Source organism: Tamandua tetradactyla, chromosome 4 (assembly GCF_023851605.1).
Source record: "Tamandua tetradactyla isolate mTamTet1 chromosome 4, mTamTet1.pri, whole genome shotgun sequence".
Classification (NCBI taxonomy): Eukaryota; Metazoa; Chordata; class Mammalia; order Pilosa; family Myrmecophagidae; genus Tamandua; species Tamandua tetradactyla.
In genome coordinates, this window is record NC_135330.1 from 189,640,075 (window position 1) to 189,652,638 (window position 12,564).

The following is a 12,564-nucleotide window of genomic DNA, read 5'->3' on the forward strand; positions in this document are numbered from 1 at the left end:
TACATGGTGGCAAGTTGATTACAATGGACCACTCCCTTCATGGAAGGGGCAGCTATTTGTTCTAACTGGAATAGACACATACTCTGGATATGGGTTTGCTCTCCCTGTACCCAATGCTTCTGCCAAAACTACCCTCCGTGGGCTTACAGAATGCCTTATCCATTGTTATGGTATTCCACACAGCATTTCTTCTGATCAAAGAACACACTTCACAGAAAATGAAGTGCAGGAATAGGCACATTCTCATGGAATTCTCTGGTCTTATCATGTTCCCCATCATCCAGAAGCAGCTGGATTGATAGAACAGTGGAATGGCCTTTTGAAAATTCAATTACAGTACCAACTATGTGGCAATACCTTGAAGGGCTGGGGTAATATTCTCCAGGAAGTTGTATATGCTCTGAATCAGTATCCGCTGTATGGTGCTGTTTCTCCCATAGCCAGGACCCATGGGTCCAGGAACCAAGGGGTGGAAATGGGAGTAGTACCATTCACTATTACCCCTAGTGATCCACTAGGAAAATTTTCACTCCCAGTCCCTGTGACCCTGAGCTCTGCTGGTTTACAGGTTTTAGTTCCAAAAGGAGAGTGCTTCCACCAGGAGAAACAACAATGGTTCCACTGAACTGGAATCTGTGACTGCCACCTGGTCACTTTGGGCTACTCATGCCCCTGGATCAATAAGCCAAGGTGACTAGGTGACTGACCCTGACTATCAGGGGGAAATAGGACTGCAACTACACAATGGAGGTAAAGACCTTTGTTGGAATATAGGAGATTCCCTAGGGCGTCTTTTAGTATTACCATGCCCTGTGATTAAAATCAATAGAAAACTGTAATAACCCAATCCAGGTAAGACTACCAATGGGTCTGAAACTTCAGGAATGAAGGTTTTGGTGCCCCACCAGGCAAAGAACCACAGCCAGTGGAAGTGCTTGCTGAGAGTAAGGAGAACATGGAATGGCTAGTGGAAGAAGGTAGTGATAAATATGAACTATGACCACATGATCAGTTACAGAAACGAGGACTGTAATGCTGTTTTGTTCATGTATACTATTTAAGTCAAAAGATATCAAGTTTAAGAATGAATATTATCCAAGGGCGTGCACCCCTGGAGAGATTTAATGTGTTTCCAGTTATATGCAGGACAGCTGAGCACTGTTAGGTGAAAGAAAAAAATGTGTGTTTTATTGTTTTCTATTTAGAAATTAGGTATGGTTTAAGGTGATGAGTATAGCTGCCAAGTTGATAAGGGGTGGACTGTCATGATCAGGTTCATGTGTCAACTTGGCCAAGTGGTGGTACCTGTTTTTCTGGTTGGGCAAGTGCTGGCCTGTCTGCTGCGATGAGGACATTTCATAGAATTAAATCATAATAACGTCAGCTGCATCCACAGCTGATTCCCTTTTCAACCAGCCAAGGGGAGTGTCTTCTGCAATGAGTGATGCCTAATCTAATCACTGTGAGCTTTTTAAGGAGGATTCAGAAGAGACAGGCTCTCTTCCTGCTTCAGCTGGTGAGCCTCCCCTGTGGAGTTCATCCAGACTCTCCATCGGAATGCTCAGCTTCACAGCCTGCCCTGCAGATATCCGACTCTACATTCCCAAGGTTACATGAGACACTTATAAATTTTATATTTGCGAATGTTTCCTGTTGATTCTGTTTCTCTAGAGAACCCTAACTAATACAGTATGTTTCCATTTTCAATCTGACATGTTAAAATATATATATATCGATTTTCAAATCAGTATTTTGGGGTCAAAACCTTGTTTTTAAACAGAAAAAAAGCATTCCTGTAAAGATATATTTAAAAATGGTCTTTCATAAAGAGTTTTATTACAAATGTTCAGGTAAAACATTCCACTTGAGTTTTGGTAGCAGCTTCCATACATCAAGAATCTTTGGCAAAGACGCTCTGCCGCAGGAATCATCATTCTTTCATGACATAAATATCACCTTTTCTAAAATGCCCTTTCTCATACATCTTCCCCGGTTCTAACAGCGCACATCACTGTAGCCAGCTCCATCAAAGACTCTCCCACAGTTTCCGGGCATTCAGCCTTTAACCTGACACTCGCGCTAACACACAGGGAGAAGGCGCGCCCAGGACCGACAGCTGCACGAGCGCGGGCGACGTGCGCGGCCCCGCGGCCTTACCAGGTCGGCGACGCGGCACAGGGCGTCCGACAGCTCGTCGAAGAGGAGCACCGTGCGCGGGCCCGGCGCCGTGGCGCAGGCACGCTCCACCAGCACCGCCGCCTGGCTCAGTGCGCGCTCCCGCGCCCGGCAGAACCCCTCCGGGGCTGTGAGCTCAGCAACGCCAAAGAGACCCTAGGGACAAAGAATATTTCCACTGTACATGATTTTTTAAGTAAGATTTTTTTATATATTTAGGATAAATACTTTTTCACAAAGGAAACCTTGTCTTTTGCTGCTATGTCATACAACCCCTTTCACATTCCCCACATCAATCAGACCAAAAATAATGCCTTCAGGACCAAATTTTTCTTTTACTTATAATGTTTATAAAAACAACGAAATTATATGGGCTCAAAATCCAGCTATGCCACTTATGACTGCAGATCCTAACTCACAGAATTGCTGCAAGGATTAAATGAGATAATTCATGTAAAAACAAACAAACAAAAAAATGATAGTGCCTGGCACAGAAAAAGCATTTAATCAAAGCTAGCTACAATCACTATGAGTGATGTGGCCATGGCCAATTTATTTCTTCTCCTCAGCTTCCATGTCTTCATTAGGTACACTGGGGATGATAATAATTCTCACAGCATGGATATGGGTAAGTGAGCAAATATACGTAAAACACTTAGGACAACACCTGGCATGCATTGAGGTCTCTATCACAGTACCAGTTATTCTACATCTATAAAACAGGAGGATGAGTTGAATTAGCAAGGACAGAGATCTTCAAGAAAGATCTAACAAACCCTAATTAAACCAAGACATGGCAGCCAGTTAAGTCTCCAAAGGCATTTCAATATCTTAAAAAAGACAAAATCATCAATAATATAATGGGAATGGCTGCTCATTAATAACAATCCTTTGTACCAGAAGGGAGGAAAAAAATATATATATGTACCTACAGCAGGCCAAAATGTATGATATATACTTGATATAGGTTCTCATTTAAATCACACAATCCTAAAACACAGACCATCATTATCTTTTAACAGATAAGGAAACATGCATTAGGAGGTTAAAATAGATGTTTACATCACCAACAAACAGAGGGAAAGCAAAAGTTTTGAACCTGCTCTACAGATTTCTAAAGTCCACAATTTTCCATATTTCAGTACTGGAATTTCTGCCTTGAGTCTTCTCTACTTAAAAGGTGAGCTCCAAGAAGCAAGAACCTTACCCACTATCCTATTTAACCAGCTGCCCTACAAAGTACCTAACACATCGAAGAAACTCAATAAAATACCAGATTAATAGAATACCTATCTAATTTTTAAGACATGTAGTTTCTGGAAATACCAACTGTGCTGGTTTGAATCTGTTATGTACCCCACAAAAGCCATGTTCTTCTAATCCAATCTTGTGAGGGCAGACCCACTGTGGACAGGACTCTTTGATCAGATTGTGTGGCCTTAATAATTGGATTATTTCCATGGAAAGGGGGCCCTGCCCATTCAAAGTGGGTCTTAGTTTACTAGACTCCTTAAATGAGCAGACACAGAGAACTCAGAGTTGGAGATGCTTGGAGAGGCCACACAGCAGAGATGAAACCAGACACAGATGTTTGGAGACACTGAGCAGAGAAATGAAATTCAGAATTTGCCCCAGAGAAGTTAAGGAAGGATCCACAGACAATTAGAGAGAAAAAAGCCACTGGAATCAGAAGCTGAAAGCAACAAACTAGGAGCACGGACCATATGATCCCAGCCATGTGCCTTCCCCTGCGACAGAGGAACCCGGACGCAATCAGCTTTTCTTGGGTGAAGGTATCCTCTTATTGATGCCTTAATTTGGACATTTTCATGGCCTTAGAATTGTAAATTTGTAACCTAATAAATCCCCTTTGTAAAAGCCAATTCCATTTCAGGTACATTGCATTCTGGCAGCTTTAGCAAACTGAAACACCAAAAAATAAGACTTTCAGGAGTTACCAAGCCTATGTTTCTGTAAGAAGGGATCTACCTGTGAAGTTAAGTTATTAAGCTCTCTTCAAAATAAATCAAGAAGATTAAAAAAAAAAAAAAAAAAGACAGTTTGGAACAGTTGAAACCAAAACTCAATTCGGTCTTTAAACTGATTCAATTTAATTCAAGACAGACAATTTCCACTTCCCAGTACAACCTTTCCAAATTGCTCTTGGGAATTCTAAATCTCAGAGGACAAGCCACAATAATGCTAAAATAACTACCAATTAAAAAAACTCTTCTCCCCTCCTTCACTCCCCCACAGGGCAAAAATCAATTCACATGTTTGAAAATCTATTATCAGCTTGCATACAATGCACAAAAGAAAAATTAATAGAGCTAAAATTATTTCTATTCCATCTGCCCTAAACCAACCTTACCCTTATCTTCTTTCTGCTGAGTACCCCACGGGTAGCTCTCTTCTCCTCCCACCGACTGTTACACATATATACCAAACATTATCTACCTGGGGGCTATTTGGTGTAGCAAATTTCATACAAAATGGATTTTAAAAGAGACAGTGCTAATGACTGAGATAAGAAACACACAATTTAACTCCTGAAACCATATTCTAGACTCTTCTTTGTAAGAAGGGCAATGGCAGAAATGATTAAATAAAAAAGGCAAAAATAAAAGTAACCCTCAACCTAAAATAGGAAAAGCCCATAAATGCAAAGTAGGACAGGCATGAAGTGAGTCCCTTTCAAGATCCCATCCCATCTCTTTTTCAAATTTGTCTTCCCTCCACCTTTAGTTCATTCATCCAACGAACAATATTGAGTGCCTATGGAAAGCCAGACTCCGTGCTAAGCAATACGGATGTAGAAATAAATAAGAACCGAAGAGTTCAGTCTTGTGCTTTTCCATGGGAAGAAATCAACCACTATCGGGAGTTAAACTCCTCTCAGCAGAGCTTTGTATTTAAAAATAAAACCACAAGCTAAAGCGTTAGAAAATGAAATTGATTAATGAAAGCGCTTCGGGCATCAATGGAATTATTACAGCACTGAAGGCAGAGGAGTCCTAGCAAAAAGAAAGCCTGCCACCGAACATGTCAGAAATGCTAATGCATGGATAGGGTAAAAGTGTAAATTTAGCGGGCACCAAGTGAGCGTGGGAAGAGGGCAGGACAGTCAGGCTGAATTCCCTCGCAAGACCAAGATGAACTAGTTTCAGCTCACGTGGAGAGAGAGAGCGATCACGAGAGGCAGAACCTGCGCCCCACACCCTGGGATAAGATGTCACCAAGGACCGCCCTGCCCCTTTAGCTCCACCCCTCCAAGAAAAGGGTGACGGCCCAGCATCTCAAGAGGGTAGAGGAAACCCCACTGGGCAACGTGGGTTAACCTCTCGGGCTTCCCAGACCCCGGACCTCCGCCGACAGCGCGAAAGGAGGTCTGAGGTCGGGCTGCCGAAGGGAGCCCTCCCACCCATTCACCTGGCGCTCCCCGAACAGATCCAGACGGCGACTCTGGGGTTTCACATTGAAGGCAGCGCCCACCGGGGACCAGCTGGTGCTAACCTCCCGGGCCGGGATCCCGGGGACGAGGCCGCCCCGGCCCGCCCGCACCAGCCACTGGGCCGCCGCCCCGGCCCGGAGGCTGCAAAACCTGCGGGTGCCCAGCATGGTGGCTCGCAGCAGCCCCTTCCTGACCGTAAGGTTCCCGCCCCGCCGCGCTCCGCGTTTCCAAGGCAGCGGCCAAAGCCGCACCACGTGACTCCCTGCGCTTCCGGGTCGAGCGCGTGCCCCCCAAGGCGTCTGCACGTCGGCGTCTCGCGGCAAGAGCGTCGCTCCGCCGCCACTTCAGAAGCATCTGTGGGGCGGCGCCCCCGCGTGCCTGGAGTGGGAACTGCTGATGTTGACCCTCCCACGTGATTAGGCCTTTGGGGGTGGGGTGGGGTCCCTTGTTACAAACTGGAATTCTTCCCGGAGGGAGTGGGCGGCTGGGGAATGCTGCGCGTGGGTCGGGAGTCCTGTCCAATGGACTTGGTGACAAAGCTTGCATCTGGATCCAGAAACTCCGAGACGCGGTAGAACACACTTTGCAATGATTCTGTCTCCACCCTAAAAGATGGTTTAAGTTAAATGTACTGTGTGTTTCCCTTTTTCTTCTGCGCCGGAGTCGTTTTCTGTCGTGGAGGCACATTTCAGATCTTTCAGAGGCATCCGAGAAGTTTTTCTCAAAGTGAGATCCGGAAACCCCCCTATCAAAATCACCTTGGGTCTCGAGGGGTGGGCTCTAGGCCCCCATCTCAAACCTCCTGACCGCAGTCCTCGCGCGGTGAGGCCCACAGGTCTGCATTTAGAACAAGCTCTCCAGGAGGTGCATATGACATAATTATTTGAGAGTAGCAATTAAAAAAAAAATCCCAATTCATGTCTTCAAAAGTGTGCTTATGTGGAGCTGCATACATTAACTATTAATTCATTAACACAGTGAATCTCGTTTATCTAAATTGACATATACTTATTCTAGAGATAATCTACAAAGTGACTCTGTACAGGGAAGATTTTGCCAAACTTCAGTCAACAATATGGGAATAGAAAGATTTGTGGGGAGAAAGGGAAAGAGACGTTAGGATATTTTGATTGGGGGATTAGAGTGTGGACCGGTATTGCTATGGAAAGGAGGGGGAGAATTTTAGATGCCTATAGCTACCCTAATTTAATGGAAATCACACTACACTTTAGAGTCAGGGCCCAGATTCATGTCCAGGATATGAGGCTTAACTTCCCAGAACTTAAATTTACTTGTCTATAAACAGGAAAGTGTAATAGGTGCTTTATCTGCCTTACAGGATTGAACAGGGACTCAATGCAAGGATTTTATTAACAGTAAGATGTTTTATTCTAAGATATTTTATTCTGTGGCTTCAGAGAAGTGGGGGGAAACCAATGGTTGGGAAAGGGACTGAAGTTACAGGTGATAGAAAAGGAAACGTGAGGCTGTAAAGGCAATCCGTTTTCACTTTTTGCCTTGACAAAGCTCTGCCATGTCAGTTGTCCTCAGAGACCTGCCACTTCCTGGCCTCTGGTGGGGTGAGCCCACTGAGTGGAGAATCACTGTGGAACCCGCCCTTGGGTGCTAACTCCTCTGCAGAAGTGAAGCCAGGCTGGGCATGAGCACAGACCCCCACAGGAGAGGGAGCCTGCTACTTTAGCCTCACTCCTCCACATCCTCCGCCTCTGCTTTACCCAGGGATGACTTACCCAGCAATTTCCGTAAAGCCGTGTCTGAATGAGGAGGCATTGAGGGTGGGGGTCTCCTGTGAACTAATTAAAGAATCATTCATTTGCCTTGAATACCGGAGCTGTGAGTTGTGTCGATAACAAGAACCCAAGTGAACCTCTTTATTCCACAGCAAACAACACTCATGTCTTTTAAAGTGTGCTTTAGTTGAAGTCCCCTTGAGTGCTTTAACTCACCATGACGGTTTTGGTTCTCTGGTAAAAACTCTGCTCATCCTAACATTGGCTGAAGGGTTTGAGCAGTCCAAGGAAACTTCTCCAACGTCCCAAAGGGCCAGACATAGAAGTCAAGAGAACTGCATGCTTCCTAGAGATGGAATCTGCCCATCATCCACCACCCCCCAAACGATCTAGTTTTAATGCAGTTTATTTTCAATTTTGTATGATAGGGGGAAAAAAGTGCAGGTGATGATAATGTTGATGACAATTGAAATTTAACTTAGACAATACTAAAAAACTTAGTATTTTTTTTACTTAATTACAAATTCTGTATTTCTTTGGTTATGTTTGATAAGTTGTGAGTTCCCTTTCTATTATTTGTAATTCCTTTTTCAATTTTTTTAATGTGGTAACATATGTATTATATAAATGGTGCCGCTTTAAACATTTTAATCATACACTGCAAGGGCATTAATTATTCACAATGTTATAGAAACATCCGGTTCCAAAACCTTTTCACCACCCCAAACGGAAACGTCACACCTCTTAAGCAATAACTTCCATTTCCCACCTCTAACCTCTAATCTACTTTCTATCTCTATGAGAGTGCTTATTTAGATATTTTATGTAAGTGGGAGCACACAGTATTTGTCCTTGTATGTCTGCTTTATCTCACTCACCGTGATGTCATCAAGGTTCGTCTATGTTGCACCATCAGGACATTTTCTTCATCCTTTCCCCTGTTGATGGACACTTGGGTTGCTTCCACCTTTTGGCTATTGTGCATAATGCTACTATGAACATTTGTTTACAGACTTCTGTGTGTCCCTGCTTTCAGTTCTTTACGGTATATACTTAGGTGTTGCCAGGTCATAGGGTAGCTCTATGTTTAACTTTTTGAGCAATGGCTAAACTGTTTTTCACAGCTGCTGCACCCAGCAATTTGTGAAGGTCCTTTCTATTAGTTTTTAGTCAGAGATTTACAGTTATTTAAAATCCCCAAATTCCTGGCTCCATTTTTAATTCACAGGGTTATCTGTGGCCCATCAGTTCCTAGAATGGCAGCTCTCCCACATTGCCAGCAGATGCCCTATGGGAAACCCTTACAATAGAGGTAGCCAATATATTACTTGGGAAAATAAAGTTCCAGCAATATATTCTGCAAAATTGTCTATTTTATCATTTTTTAAAGACAAGTTTCAAATCTGAGAGCTTTTCCTTAACCCCGAATTGTTTTGCTGCAAGAGTACTTAACCTTCTATAATGCAATATTTAGGCATAAAAGCGCCTTCCTTAGCTGATAGCAGGTGGTAAGTTAAAAAGGAGTTTTGCATCTCAGAGGACCTGAATATAGGCTTCGGAAAAACTGCATTCAGTAACATAGGTCATTACTATAACAATGCAGATATTCGTAAGAACTTTCTACTTGATATTCTAAGAACATTCACAAAACTAAATGGTATCTAAGTTAGCGTTTAATACTTAGAATTTAAGAACTTTGCTATCTGAATATATAGCTTTGTCCTTGCTGCCTTAATTTTAAATTGATTTATGAAACTCACTGTGCAAACACAGGCTTTACAATGATTATATGGAAATGCCTATGATTCATTTAAATATGCCTATGATTAAGTTACGATATCCATTGTTGGTGGTTTTAAGTGTATTGTTTGTTTTCTTAAATAAAAATAAATTAAGAAAGAAAAAAAACATGCATCCTGGTGATATTTTTTCCTTTATGCCTGGCTCGGCTATGTTAGTTTGCTAGGGCTCCTGTAACAAAGTGCCACAGTTGGCTTAAATAATAAGAATTTATTAGGCTGAAGTCCAAAATCAAGGTGTAGGGAGATCCACGTCTCGTCTGAAGTCCAGCTTTCTGGTGGTGGCTTACCTGCTCGCAATGCAAAACTCTATCTCTGCCTCCATCACATGGCTGTCTCCATCCATGTTTGTCTCCTGTGCCCTGTGTCCAAATGTCCTCTGCTTATAAGGACTCCTGCCATGTTGGACCGAGGCTCACCCTGATTCAGTCTGGCTCATCTTAACTAAAAACGACTTCCAAGATCCTACTTACAAGTAGGTTCACATCCACAGGCCCAGGGGAAGACCTTGAACATTTCATTGTGGAGAGCATGATTCAATCCGTTAACATCAACCTAGTTTTGTTCCCGAGCAGAAGGGAGTTAGCATAGGTCATACCCTGTTGGGACCTGTGCTGGCTTGAAAGGATGTATGTCCCCTAGAAAAGCCATGTTTTAATCCTAATCCCATTTTGTAAAGGCAGCCGTTTCTTCTACTCCCTATTCAGTATTGTATGTTTGAAACTGTAATTAGATCATCCCCCTGGAGGTGTGATTTAATCAAGAGTGGTTATTAAACTGGATTAGGTGGAGATGTGTCTTCACCCATTTGGGTGGGTCTTGATTAGTTTACTGGAATCCTATAAAAGAGAAAACATTTTGGAGAAAGATGAGAGATTTCTGAGAGAGCAGAGAATGACATAGCCACCAGAAGCAGAGAGTCTACCACCCAGCAACCTTTGGAGATGAAGAAGGAAAATGCCTCCCAGGGAGCTTCATGAAAGGAAGCTAGGAGAGAAAACTAGCAGATGACGCCGTGTTCGCCATGTGCCCTTCCAGCTGAGAGAGAAGCCCTGACTATGTTCGCCATGGGCCTTCTCACTTGAAAGAGAAACCCTGAACTTCATTGGCCTTCTTGAACCAAGGTATCTTTTTCTGGATGCCTTTGATTGGACATTTCTATAGACTTGTTGTAATTGGGACATTCTCTCAGCCTTAGAACTGCCAACTAGCAACTTACTAAATTCCCCTTTTAAAAGCCATTCCGTTCCTGGTATATTGCATTCCGGCAGGTAGGAAACTAGAACAGGACCATAACAAACTCCTACTTTACACTGGAGAATTACAGCCTGAGTGGTTAAAAGAAAAGTCAGAGTAGCCAAAATGAGGACCTTGGCTGAATAAACAAAACCATCAGTTATCCTATAGCAGGTCGGAGGGGTGCGTGACTTAAGACAGTGCACGCTCTTGGGTTGTGAGCATGCAAGGTCGAGCACATGAGAGTGAGTGCTCCCTTAAATTCTGTGACCGGCATATCTCACTTGCTTCACCCTAGTCCTGCTCTGTTGTAGAAGAAATATAAATTAAGAATGGCCAATAAAATACCCATAAACAAAAATTAAATCTATTTCTCTACATTCTTAAAATTTTCTATAACACCAAGCAATTTTCCAATATTTCACCTACAACAATACTGCCTGATAATGATACTTCAAAATCATCCTGCTGGCCCAGGGAATGAAGATACTGGAGTATGGACGCAGTGACTAAACATCTTGTTTTCTGGTACAATCTGATTACAAGTGGTACATTCTTGGGCAACACCTCTAGGGTTGTGGTTTGGAAAGTGCCCTTGGCGCAAATGTGTTCTGAGCTTGAATTCTGTTGCATCTCTGTTAGTTGCTCTGAAGCATTAACCCAGGGGTTAGAAATTAACTCTAGATCTACACAGGAGTTACAATCAATTCTATGTGGATAATTATCTAGCCACAAATGTATATAAGTATCCGGAGAATAAAAGAATCCTTCCTACTAATCCTTCAGTGGTCTGTTATGAAGCCCCAGAGGAGAGAAACCTTTCAGGTGTTCTTTTAACCCCTAGCCTGACATTACCTGATGCTCCAGCTTCTGCATTTTCCTTTATACCTGAGAACCTACTTCCAAATCAACTCCAAAGCTGCTGCCCCAGCCAAGGAAAAGTTGGATTCAGGGATATCAGCATGGTCATCATTTGATTCCTAGGGAAGCCGGGGAATGAATCCACAAAGAACACCACCCAGCAGTCAGCTTTTTGGATGGGGTAGTCACCATCACATTTAAAAATCTGGAAAGGTATGGTGAGAGTGATTCTTTCCAACTCATAGGGTGCCAGTAGTTTTTATTTGCTTAGGCACATTTTATGAAAACATAAGGTTTAAATTCTTAGCACAGAAAAGGCAATCAAGTCAACTTTGGCATATAGAATTATTGCAGAATTTTAGAGGAGGGTTCAGGACATGGAAATTATCTGGCTTGACCACTATTGCACAAAAGACATAGAAAGGCTAAATATCTTGCCCAGTTTAAATTCCTTCACCATGGCTGGAATGACAAACCATATCTCGACTCTTAGCTTTGTGCTTTTTCCACCCTAACCATGCTGCCCTTCTCCCTGGTCCATGGACCACTTAAGATTCTTTTAAATGTACACTTAAATATATGCAGTTATTGTACATAAATTATACCCAATAAAGCTGTTTTTAAAATCTCTATAAGAAAAAAAAATTCTTTTAGATGCAAGTGGTTGTAGCAACACCAAATCTGCATCAGAATGATTTAAGAAAAAAAAAAAGATATGTTGGCTCACACAACAAAAAAGACCAGGGGTAGCTCTCCCTTCAGGTACAGCTAGATTTAGGAGCCTAAATAATGTCATCAGGGTAGGGTAATCTCCTGGCTGTGTTTGACTTTGTTCTCAGGCTCTACAGATCAGCAAGATGGTTGACTTCAGGCCTGTAGCCTCCCTGTTTTAAGTTCCAGCTAAAAAAAAAAAAGAAAAAACATGTCTTCTTTTCAACAGGCCCACCATAAATAACAGGTTGCATCCCGTTGGCTCTGACTGGAAGAAACAAGTGTGGCTTTGGAAATAATCAGCACATCTGGAGGAAGGGGGCATTCAGGTTAGCCAGGCCAAAGTGAGCTTTCCTCGCTGGAGGACTCAGTCTACACCACGTGAAAGACTTGGTCTGAAGGTGGACATTAGGATACACTTACGAGAAGAGAAATGGACGGTAGTTGTCTAAACAAAAAACATCCACTGTAGGCCTGTAGGAGATGGTTCCCTTTTACCCCCACTCTCATAGGAAACCCATCCCCATCCTCCACTTTGAACTGTAACTGCATTTGGTGGCCCTGCCTGGAAATAAAGGGG

At 42.9% G+C, this 12,564-nt stretch overlaps 1 protein-coding gene across 1 annotated transcript in view; it reads right to left on the reverse strand.

Annotated features, from left to right (window-relative positions):
* MIPEP (mitochondrial intermediate peptidase) overlaps positions 1-5,884 on the reverse strand; it is a 208,707-nt gene extending 202,823 nt beyond the window's left edge. The window contains exons 1-2 of the mRNA XM_077158849.1: positions 5,605-5,884; positions 2,158-2,331 (exon numbers count right to left, since the gene is read on the reverse strand). Of these exons, the coding sequence (XP_077014964.1) occupies positions 2,158-2,331; positions 5,605-5,793 (363 nt within the window). The 5' untranslated portion in view covers positions 5,794-5,884. The remainder of the gene's footprint in view (positions 1-2,157; positions 2,332-5,604) is intronic.
* Between the last annotated feature and the right edge of the window lie 6,680 nt (positions 5,885-12,564).